Genomic DNA, 12,156 nt, shown 5'->3' on the forward strand with positions numbered 1-12,156 from the left:
TACAGAGGAGGAAACTGAGGTATAGAGAGACTCATCCAAGATTACACAGAAAGGGGGACAGAGCCAGGAAAAGAAGAACCCTGATCTCCTAATTCCCAGTCCTGTGCCTTTCTCACTAAAACCCATCCTTCCTCACTTCTCATTGCTTAGAAAATTTAAGGGTTTGTATTCACATGCTCTAACAGTAATACAACAAACCAAACACAAAAACCCCACTACTGCCATAACATTTTTACTGATTTATTTTTTAAAGAACCGATACAGAGCAGATGCATTCAAAACTAAATGAAAAAATCTGATTTAAATAGTGCATTAGATATGATAGTTGTGTGACTGCAGTCACTTGGCTTTTTTATACACAAGTATTTGACTGTTTGGAAAGGGTTGCAGATTATTGGTCTTGTTCATGCAGTACATGCAGTCCAGTATTTAATAAAGATTATAGTGTAGACTGTCCTATGTTTTAGACCAATTTCTCTAATTGGTCCATGAACCAATGTTGATCTGTGAAGCACTTACTGGTGGTTTGCAGAAAGCTGGTCACATGTTTGTGTCTCCTTATTTCCAGCAGCTAAATTACATTAATACTTCCCTAATATCACTTCTCCATGTAAACAATTGATACAGATGCCACAATGATACTATTTGATAGTCAATGGGAGGGAGGATGGTCCAGGAGACAAGCTCTGCATTCACACTGAATAAGTTTGAGCAACCTTTTAGGCAATTTGGTGTTTGCAGGAATATGTTTTCAAAGTTTTTTTTAAATAGTAAATGTTAGTATTCATTAAGAATACTCAACAGGCAACGCACACCTTCCCACAGTCTCAATAAGCAGCCCCAGCTCTGATTTGGAGGGATCATCCCTAAGAGTAAGAGGATTAAGTGGACTCTCCATGCACATTCAGTACCCCAAACCAAGAATGCCAGCAAGGATGAGGATTATGATGATTACTGTACTGCTTGGGAGTCCTAGTCTTAGGATGCCAATTAATGCAAATTCTGGAAGCCAGCAGACCAACAATTCATTTCACATTGGTCTCCCAACCCTTTTCACATTGTAACAACTTCTGGGTACTGATAATGTGGGCTACATTCAATTAACTCATTTCAAAATTAATGGCTTAATAGCCCATTATCAGTCCCTGGCACCATTTAGAATTTATTTACACTGCAGCTGGGAGCATGCCTCTCAGCCCAGGTAGACAGACACACACTAGCTCTGCTTGAGCTAGCATGCTAAAAATAGCAGTGTGGACATTGCAGCAGAGGATAGCCATCCAAGTACAAGCCCACCCAACCCATTGGGTCTTTACTCAGGTGACTAGCCCATGCCGCTACATCCACACAGCTATTTTTAGCATGATAGCTCAAGGAGATCTAGCACATGTCTGTCTGTCCACCTGGGCTGGGAGGAACACACTTAGCCACAGTGTAGACATATGCTCAGTCATCTTTGTTGGGCTATCGGGATAAAATTCAAAGAAAATAAAAATGGTTAATATTATCTTGAAAATAATCAAAGGACGAGTCACGTATCTCATTAGGCCCGGCTGCCCAAACGGTGACTGGGGACTTGAACACTTGTCATTTTAAGTTTTAATATTTTTTACTGAGCTCTGTCAGTGTGCTTGGAGCTATACAAATATAGAAGGCAGCTTGGCCTTTATTCTAACAGACTTTTTGATTCAATTTTTCTGGTCTATAAAGAACCAGTCCCCTTATGAACATTTTTTTTCTTTTGATTATTAATATGTCTCTGGTGTAACCACAAGAGTTTCCCTCTTCCACGCTCAATAGGTTTGCTTATGTTGATTTGTCATTTTTAAATGTTTTTGCAAATCATCTAATTATCATCAGAATTCTCTATGGGACTGATTCTGATCTCATTTCAAGAGTAACTACTGAACTCAATGAAGTTATATACTGCAAAATTGAGCTCAGGACTAAGTCCTACTTGCCTAGACACTTCTAAAGATGGCATGCTCAAAAAAGATTCTAGGATTTCCAAGTGTAATTTCCAGAAATTCTAGGTTTAATGCGATAATCTTCAAGGGACTCCTTTGACTACTCAGTTCAATTCAGCATTTTCCTTTAGTTAGAGGAGAAGCACTGCCTTAAATATAGATTCGATGCTCTTTTCTACATAAGAGGCTGTGTTCAGTTAAGCCATTTCAGTCAAGGAAGTCAATACATCAACTGGAGAAGCAGCTGGAGGGCCAGGAGAGATCTACAGTGACAAAGGAGTAAGATGATAGGATGGGGCACACAGAGTGACAATGAGTGACAAATAAACAGGAGAAATGAAAAACAGAGTAAAATACAGAAGATAAAACCAAGAGAAAATGAAACAGGAGCGTGACAGAGAATCCAATCAAATCTATGGCCACAGACAAAATCTTGTAGACACAAACAGGAAGCATAATATCCAAACCAGATGACTGAAGTGGCTAGAGGAACAGCAAAGCCTCCAATTACTTGACAAATAGCAGGAACACTACAAATAGAATTGAAAACAGAAGATAAGGGAAGGAAGAAAGGGAAATGAGAAGTTCTATTTCTTGTAACTTTAAGAAAGAAGAAAGGAAGGGATTTGAAGATCCTGGCTATGTTTGAGTAAGCATGCACGGCCTTTGCAACAGCCAGCTTCGGAAAGAGACTGTCAAGAAGGAAATCAGCATCCTGCTTGCACTGATGGATACTGTCATGGTAAAGATAAATTTGTTTTAATAAACTGGAAGGGGAGGGATAAGAAGAATTAAGTGCCTTACTACTGCATATTTCTCTATGTCTGTCTGTTAAAGAGAACAATAATATGAAGTCAAAATTAACAGATGATGAAATGCATTAATTCCTTCAAAGTAGTTCAAACAAACTGGTAGCTTTCAGTCAAGTAAGTGACGCTAAGAGAACTTGAATGCATGTATGTATGGAAGGCAACACTCCCTCAACAAGAAAGCAGCAGACCAGCGGGACAGTACAATACCTCAAAATGACTTTGCAGGTATGCACTGATTAGCTGTGGTCAGTCCAAACAATGTCCAGTGTCACATATGGTTGCCCTATAGTGTTTCGCTGGAAAGGGGCTAATACAAGCAATTGGTTTTTGGCTTCCGTATTGTATTCTGGCAAATTCTCAGACATTAGAAATTCCCTTGTATTAAAGAATTCTTCAGATATGGATTGATTTTAGTTTCTTCTTTGAAATCTGTGTGTTCTAGAACTTCCTCCTTTTCATTCTCTTTGGAATTCTCAATTGAAGAATGCAGGGACTCACATAAGCCCTCTTTTGATATTTCTAGATGCTGATGTTGGATTCTCCTGGTAGGCATCAAAGCTGAAAGCAGCATTTGACTCCTGAAGTCTTGTTCTGTAACTATATATGGAATTGATGGTGATAGTGGTTTTACAACTTCATATTCTTCACCATACAAAATCTTTTTATGTCCATTACCCATGTCCTATTTACAAACATTTGTATGTTTAGAATCATAGTTCTCATGACTCTTTATTAATAATGCAGTGTGGTCTTCAGCAGGAAAGCATGATTCCAAAACAGAGATACCTTCAGGATCTACTATCCCATCCTCAGATTGTACTTCCTTCAGAGGCAAATTATTCTGTCAGTACAAAAAGGAAACACTTGAAACTTACATCAGTACAAAGAAAGATACATTGCAAAGATCTTTTAAAAACACCCCCACCACTTCAGCTCTGTTCAAGTCTGTATGTTTAAGAACCACTTAATGAAACCTTGATATGCATTTCTCCTGAAATACAGTTTTCTGAAAAGTGACTATGAAAATGGCAATGTAAAGCTCCATATTTATTGTCTCAATGAATCCATATCAAATTTTCTCAGTTTACTAGTAAAATGACTGTTTTCTAACTGACAAGCCCTTCAAACTCTAACTGTGCCAGGAATCACATTAGAGTATTTTCATTTTGCATATGATGACCAGTAAATTCTACAGGCAAAATTTTCCCTGAGTTATAGCCGCAACCCCATTGTCTTTAAATTACACTTTTAGTGACATCTGTCCAACTCTATTAGATTTCAATAAATGAAAATGGATTCAGTGACAAAACTGAAGATATGATACGATAATATGATAGGCACTAAAAAGGAACAGGTCAGTTGGACTCACTCTGCTCTCTATGCCATTGGGTGGGGAAGGTGGGGGCTGAGGATAAGCAAGGCACAGACACAGCTCGATGGACACTGCTGGCCAAAAGATTCCAATCTCAAGCACATGTGGACCAAAAGAAAAATACACAATGACAGGCACTTAGGGAAGAACCTTTATCTTAGTCCTCCACAGGAAAGCTGAGATGGGGCCTGGGAAATTGAAAACTGAGAACTAAGGGTGACAGAGAAGCACACTCAGACCCTCTCAGAGACAGGAATACAGACTCCTGCATACCTGTCATCTTCTGTGATGGGTCAGGCTAGGACATTTTTCAAGGGCGTTTGTCAGTTTTTGTTAAGTTTATCTTTCTCTGCAACAAAACTTCCCAAAAGTATAAACATCTGACAGTTTTTGTAATATGGTTTTGTTTACACCTATTCTATATGAATTTTGTCTTGTAAAAAAGAGTAATAAATGCTATAATTTTAAACATGCTACTCTGACTCATATTTTAGGATGTAATCTCTTAAAATATGTTGTAATCTAATGAGAATGGGTGAATTACTTTAGAGATGACTGCCCACTTAACTGGGCAGATAGATGAGCATCTGGAACATAGGCCCCACCACAGACAGAAACTCATCTCATTCAAGACAAGTTGGGGAAAATGAACTACAGGAGTACAACATATCATGCTGTATAAAAAGTAGTAAATATAGGTGCTTATGGAGGTATCTATAAAAGGTGGTTACATTTGGTCAAATTCATCCCTGAAAGAGCATCATTATAATCATCACTGATTTAATGAATCTAGTCCATCATGATTCAATTGTTTATCAGAAAATTTACTCACATCACATATTTGTTTTTCTTAACAGCAATGTGATGTTACCTTAAGCATGTCAGTAGGCCACTCCACAGCAATGCTCTCTGCAGGATTTGGTATATCAGGCCAGCAAACCTTTTTCAACCTGCAATTCAGAAAGGAGATTTGGCCTTTTGATGTAGGATTAGATGACTGACATGATGAATGCTGTAGGAACACTGTACCAGTACATGAATGGATTAAATACAGAAAATATTTAACCAGGAATAGAATGGCAAACATTTATCAAGGGAAGTCCTTTCCCTGTACTCATTATCTAATTATTATAATATGGGGAACTGTTTTCCCTCAAGTCAATTCTCATGGGTTAGAGAAAAATTGTTTAAAAGCAATAGCAATGTGTTGCCTGGGACCGGAGTTTTTGGTTTAAACCAATGTTTACCATTAAATACAGAAAATAAAGCTGCAATTGTAACTATTCAAGCTACATAAGCCAAATTTTTATTATGACGTGCCTAAATTAGGCTTGGAATGAAGAGTGTCTGGGTTATTTTTTAGAGTATGTCCTCGTTGTAAAGTTAACTTAACTCCTCTTGAGTTAACCTAGCTCAAGTGACAGCAGCCACAGTCCAGAACAATACAGGAACTCCACACTGGTTTTATTAGCAGCTGATGAGTTGTGCTGACTTGAGCTGAAGCCGATACCTAAGGCTACGATTCTGTCACGGCTTGGGCTTTGGCTTCAGCCTCGGGTGGCGGGGCTCAGGCTTTGGCTTCAGCTGAAGCCTGGGCCCCAGCACCCTTAACTTAGCTTCACAGGGTCCCCTGTGGTGTGGGGCACCAGGCAATTGTCCTGATGTAGTGAAAACTGCATTACTATATGTACATTTCTGTGATTTATTGTTTATTGCCCATGTCCTCTTCATGCCTTTTATTAAAAATACCCGTGCCAAAATCATAGCCTTACCAATATCCCCGAGAGGCAAGCCAACTCAAGTGAAGGGTTTGTGTGTGTGGATGACATTTGAGTTAACTCTGCAGCAAAAATATGCCCTTCGTTTTGTTTTTTTTTTAGGTGCAACATAATTATCAGCCTATTTCACAGAAAAGATTGACTGCATTCAAGACACTGTCTCCAAATCAATACTCAGCAGACTGTGGCAGTCAGAAAAAAGTTTAAAATTAGAATTTACATGGGAACACAACCTGAACAGTAGGATCTCCCAGCCAAAATAGGGCACAGCCAATTCCTGTATTTATATATAAAAAAGTGCATAAACGACTTTAATAAAAATCAGTAACCAAAATTAGCTTTGTGAATGCTTTAAAGATAAACAGAATTGCTGCCAGTACCAATTATATCCTTGAACCCACAATTATTTATATGTGTGCATAACTTTACTCACATGAGTAGTACCTTTGAAGCCTATGGACTATACATTTGAGTAAAGTTATGCAAGTATTTAGGTTTTTGCAGGCTCAGGGCCTAGTTCTTCATAAACATATTAAGAGAGAGTGACAAATATAAAAGACAAGAGAATACACAGCGTTGAGGCTATATAAGCTATGTTACAGTGGGTACTATAAGTGGAGCTGGAATTGCTACCTACTAACATTACTCAAAGCTTCCTATTTTAAGACCATGTTTTCAATCACATATAACTTTAACAAATTTTAATATTTGGGGGCTGAAATTTTCTACATCAGGTGTTTGCCTTAGGCAGATTTTTAAGTTTCAGCCTAAACAGCTCAGCCTTTTCTGATAATAAGTTTAGGGGAAAATATGTTGTTTTGCAGTGTTAAGTCTTAGGACCATTTCTTTGTGAAATTCTAGGAATCCTGTGCTTTGGAGCAGGGACTTGAAATTTTTGCCAGGGGTGGCCTTTATGCTCTTTTGTGCTCTTCATATGAAAATCTGCCTAAATTTGGCTAAATTGTAACCATTAAAAAAAATCAGTTTGCACATGCTCAGTAGAGACTTCTAATGGTTTAGTAGCTAAAGTCTCCAAAGATTTTGTCATCAGAGAGGATGCGCCACACCTCACAGCATCTACATGTGACCAGACTGTGCATGCACCAGTCTCACAGAGCAACTGAGCATGTTCCAGCCCAGGACTTCAGGTGCAAAGCCACTCTTTCCTTGTAATTCTGGTCCAGGCCAGGGTTGGGGCAGGCACCAAATATGACAGTAGAGAGACTCTCTTCTGTGCTCTCAATGACATCGTCATCAGCAGCGTGGAAGAGGACAGTGCCTAACGCAAATGCAGAGGACCAAGAACCAGACAGAAGGTCAGAGGAGGAGTAAACTGGGACAAGGAGTGTGAGGCAGGAAGAACTGGGGTTGAGGCTGGCAGGGGAAAAGAGAAATTGGGACTGGGAGAAAGCTGGGGGGGAGAACAAAGACGAGGAACATATCTGATGAGAGGTGTGACCCAGGCCAAGAACTGGGACTGGCTGGGCAGAAAGACTGGGTCAAGGAGCTAGGAAGGGAGGACTGGGAGCCAGTGGAGGGAGAAAGCAGGGACAGAGAGAGACAAATTGGATAAGGAGCCAGGAGGGGGAAATTGTGACTGACTGGGCAAAGAATCTGGGACTGGGATGAGGAACTAGGGGTGGAAAAAGACTGAACTGGAACAACAACAACAGGTTGGAGGGGACAGGGCAGAAAGTGTCACATGTGGTACGAATAGGCAAAAGAGTCTGTGCCCTTTACAGCACACTCCCGTTCAGACACTGGAATGGAACCCAAGATTCCCGAGACTCAGCATTCCCCTGCTGTCAGCAAATATCTGGGAAACCCACTGCAAAAGGTGTGGCATCATATTCCCTCTAGTGTTGGTCCACACAGCAGGATGACTACTGCTATCAGTTATTCCATTAGCTGAAGTGGCACAGATGGAAATGTTCCTACCTTGCTTATGAACCATATGGGTATCAGTATGATGCCACATGATGGAATCTCTGCTTTTTCCATTTGCTTTTTTAAAAACCTAGGAAATTGTACAAACTATGTTAAAAGAATATTATGATGGTTAGGAAATGCCAGAATTAAGGTTGCCTGTGTAACCTTAATCTAATACCCTTGTGTGTATGAATTATGTTACAATTTTAATCATATGATCACTTACTACGTTCCCCCCCACAGTTCCCCAGCCTCATTTGGTCCATAAGATGGACAATGCTCACTTAATAAGGAGGTCCTTATATTTTGTTTTATCCTCATTGTCAAGTGAGGCCCCATAGCTTACTGCATACTATTCAAACGCTACTCTAAAGAGAGAAGACGGGGTTACTTACCTGTCACTGGAGGTTCTTCAAGATGTGTGGTCCCTATCCGTATTCACAACAGGTTACACATGCGCACCATACACCCGGAGTCAAATGTCTGAGGTGATAAAGGGTGGGGCGGACTGACCGCATCATCAGTTCTTTCTCTACTGCAAATCTGACACATCTGAAGCACAAGGGAAGGACGTGGGAAGCGGAATACAGATAGGAACCACACATCTCAAAGAACCTCAGTTACAGGTAAGTAACCTCCTCCTCTTATTCAAGTGATGGTCCCTAATGTATTCCACTGGGGGTGATTAACAAACAGTACTTAAGTGGGAGGAGGGTGCGAGGATGAGGATGGAAAGATCATGCAGAGAACTGCCATGCTGAAGGATGCATCTGCCATTGAGTCCTGCACCAAGGTGTAGTGTGCTGCAAAGGTGTGTACCAAACTCCATGTGGCTGCCCTACGTATGTCTGAAGGGAGGCCCTGGTCGAAGCCTGAGTTCTCATGGAGTGAGCCCACACCCTTGTGGGGGGGAGGGAGGCCCAACAGTAGGTAGCAGAGTTTAATACAATCAGAAATCCATTTGGAGATTCTCTGGATGGTGATGGACTGTACCCTAAGTCGCTCCGCTACTGTAATAAACAGTCTAGAGGACCTCCTGATTGTTAATGGCACGTCTGCCATCATAGCTCCAAGTTCAGTGGCCCTTCCAGCAGAAGTGATAGCAACAAGAAAGGTGACTTTCATGAAAAGGAGGGTCAGGGATCACAATGCTAATGGTTCAAAGGGGGGCTTTGTTAAAACAGAGAGAACCAGATTCATGTCTGATTGAAGTGTTATCACTTGGATGGGTGGGAAGGTTCTGAAGAGGCCTCTCCAAAACCTAGCAGTTAGTGGGCATGTAAAGACAGAGCAACCTTCCATTGGAGGGTGGAACACACTAATTGCCACCAAGTGGACTCTCAAAGAGCTGAGGGCGAGACCAGATGACTTTAAAGACAGAATGTAATCCAGGATGAAGGGAATTCCCGCTGTTGTGCCCAAGACAAGAAACGTCTCCACCTGGCTTGGTAACATTGTCTAGTGGAATTCTTCCTGCTGCTGGAGAAAATATCTTGTACAGCCGAAGAACACAACCATTGTAAAGCAGATGCCCATCCAAATACCATGCCCTGAGGTGGAGCGCATGTGGACTGGGATGCCTGATCTTGCTGTCGTACTGGGTCAGCAGTAGAGTGACTAGATAGAAAGTGACAGGTTTCAGTGGTAGCAGTGTTAGTCTGTATCAGGGAAAAAAAAAAGAAAAGAAAAAGGAGTCCTTGTGGTACCTTAGAGACTAATAAATTTATTTGGGCATAAGCTTTTGTGGGCTAGAACCCACTTCATCAGATGTATGAAGTAAAAAATACAGGAGCAGGTATAAATACATGAAAGGATGGGGGTTGTTTTACCAAGTGTTAGGTCAGTCTAACAAAATAAATCAATTAACAGCAGGATACCAAGGGAGGAAAAATAACTTTTGAAATGGTAAGACAGTGGCCCATTACGGATAGTTGACAAGAAGGTGTGAACTTCATTTCCCCAATACTAATTTCTCCCTACTGTTACTCACACCTTCTTGTCAACTGTCTGTAAAGGGCCACTGTCTTACCACTTCAAAAGTTATTTTTCCTCCCTTGGTATCCTGCTGTTAATTGATTTCTCTCGTTAGACTGATCTAACACTTGGTAAAGTACCCCCATCCTTTCATGTATTTACACTTGCTCCTCTATTTTTTACTTCATACATCTGATGAAGTGGGTTCTAGCCCATGAAAGCTTATGCCCAAATAAATTTGTTAGTCTCTAAGTGCCACAAAGACTCCTCGTTTTTTTGTTTTTTTTTTTAAGATGGAAAATCAGGACAGGGGATGGGGCGTAATAGATGCCTATATAAAAAAAAGCCCCAAATATCGGGGCTCTCCCTATAAAACTGGGACATCTGGTCACCTAGTCAGCAGAACGGGAAAGTTCGGGATGAGAATTGAGGGCAGGATGACGTTAGGGTGACCAGATCACCCAAGTCAAATATCGGGACGGGAGGGGTGCGGGGGGCGCGCGAGAGCACTTCCGGGCTTTGGAGTATTTGCTTGTTTGTCCAGTGTCCCGACCTAACGTTGGTCGGGATGCGGGACAAACAAGGAAATATCGGAACAGTCCCGATAAAATCAGGACATCTGGTCACCCTAGATGACGTGTAGAGGAGATTGGGAAATCAGAATTGTCTGGTCCAGCAGGGGGCGACCAGAATGTCCATCGCTCTGTCTCATCAACTCTTGTGCAGCACTCCAGGCAAGAGTGGTAGTGGAGGAAAGGCGTAGTTGAGTTGGTCTGATCAGGAGTATCGCTCTAGGAACAATGGCCGAGGGCTCCCCAGAGCAGTACGTGGTGCATTTGCTGTTCATCTGGGAAGCGAATCGGTCTCTGGTCGGAGTCCCCCATCATGTGAACATATCAGATACCACTGAATTGTGAAGTTCCCACCTGATGGTTGATAGAGTGTCTGATGAGCAAAACGTCTGATGAGTGAGTCTGTGACTACCTTCTGCATACCAGGATGATAGGCTGCAGACAGGATGATCTGGGGATTGATGCACCAGTTTCAGAGACTGACTGCTCTATATGCAGAGATGATCAATCTCGTTCCCCTTCTTTGTTGATATAGAAAACAGTGGTGGCATGGGTGTGCCACTCTGTCCTGGCTGACTCCAGTATGGCTTCATTAATCAGTAATGCTATTCTTGCCGGTCCCAATGACACTCATTAAAAAATAATGCATTAATTAAATTTGTGACTGCACTCCTTGGGGGAGAATTATATATCTCCTGCTCTGTGGTTTTACACACATTCTGCCATATATTTCGTGTTATGGCACTCTTGGATGATGACCCAGCACATGTTGTTTGATTTAAGAACACTTTCACTGCAGATCTGACAAAACGCAAAAAAGATACCAATGTGAGATTTCTAAAAATAGCTACAGCACTTGACCCTAGATTTAAGAATCTGAAGTGCCTTCCAAAATCTGAGAGGAATGAGGTGAGGAATATGCTGTCAGAAATCTTAAAAAAGCAACACTCCAATGCAGGAACTACAGAACCCTAACCATCAAAAAAGAAAATCAACCTTCTGTTGGTGGCATCTGACTCAGATGATGAAAATGAGCGTGTGTCAGTCCACACTGCTTTGGATTGTTATTGAACAGAACCCGTCATCAGCATGGACGCATGTCCCCTGGAATGGTGGTTGAAGCATCAATGAGCATACGAATGTTTAGCAAATCTGGCATGTATATACCTTCCAACGCCAGCGACAACAATGCTATGTGAATGCCTGTTCTCACTTTCAGCTAACATTGTAAATAAGAAGCTGTCTCCCATAAATGTAAACAAATTTGTTTGTCTTAGCGATTTGCTGAAGTAGTAGTAGGACTGAGTGGTCTTGTAGGCTCTAAAGTTTCACATTGTTTTATTTTTGAGAGAAGTTATGTACATAAAAAATTCTACATTTGTAAGTTGCACTTTCATGATAAATAGATTACACTACAATACTTTTATGAGGTGAACAGGAAAATACTATTTCTTTTGTTTATTTTTTTACAGGGCAAATATTTGTAATCAAAAATAAAGTAAGCACTGTACACTTTGTATTGTGTTGTAATTGAAATCAATATATTTGAAAATGTAGGAAACATCCAAAAATATTAAACAATAATAGAATACTATTTATTTAAACAGTGTGATTAAAACTGAGATTAATTGTGATTTATGTGATTAATTGTGATTAATTTTTTTTAATTGTTTGACAGTCCTAATCTGAACGCATACGCACAAGTAGGCCAAATTAAGGCAATCCTAGTTCTGACATTTCCTAACTTTTGGA

The 12,156-nt window shown here is 40.7% G+C and overlaps 1 protein-coding gene across 1 annotated transcript in view; it reads right to left on the bottom strand.

Annotated features, from left to right (window-relative positions):
• Positions 1 to 224: 224 nt before the first annotated feature.
• Positions 225 to 12,156, bottom strand: part of IL31RA (interleukin 31 receptor A) — a 77,423-nt gene continuing 65,491 nt past the window's right edge. The window contains exons 17-18 of the mRNA XM_054033048.1: positions 5,023 to 5,101; positions 225 to 3,620 (exon numbers count right to left, since the gene is read on the bottom strand). Of these exons, the coding sequence (XP_053889023.1) occupies positions 3,462 to 3,620; positions 5,023 to 5,101 (238 nt within the window). The 3' untranslated portion in view covers positions 225 to 3,461. The remainder of the gene's footprint in view (positions 3,621 to 5,022; positions 5,102 to 12,156) is intronic.

Source organism: Malaclemys terrapin, chromosome 6 (assembly GCF_027887155.1).
Source record: "Malaclemys terrapin pileata isolate rMalTer1 chromosome 6, rMalTer1.hap1, whole genome shotgun sequence".
In the NCBI taxonomy this organism is placed as follows: domain Eukaryota; kingdom Metazoa; phylum Chordata; order Testudines; family Emydidae; genus Malaclemys; species Malaclemys terrapin.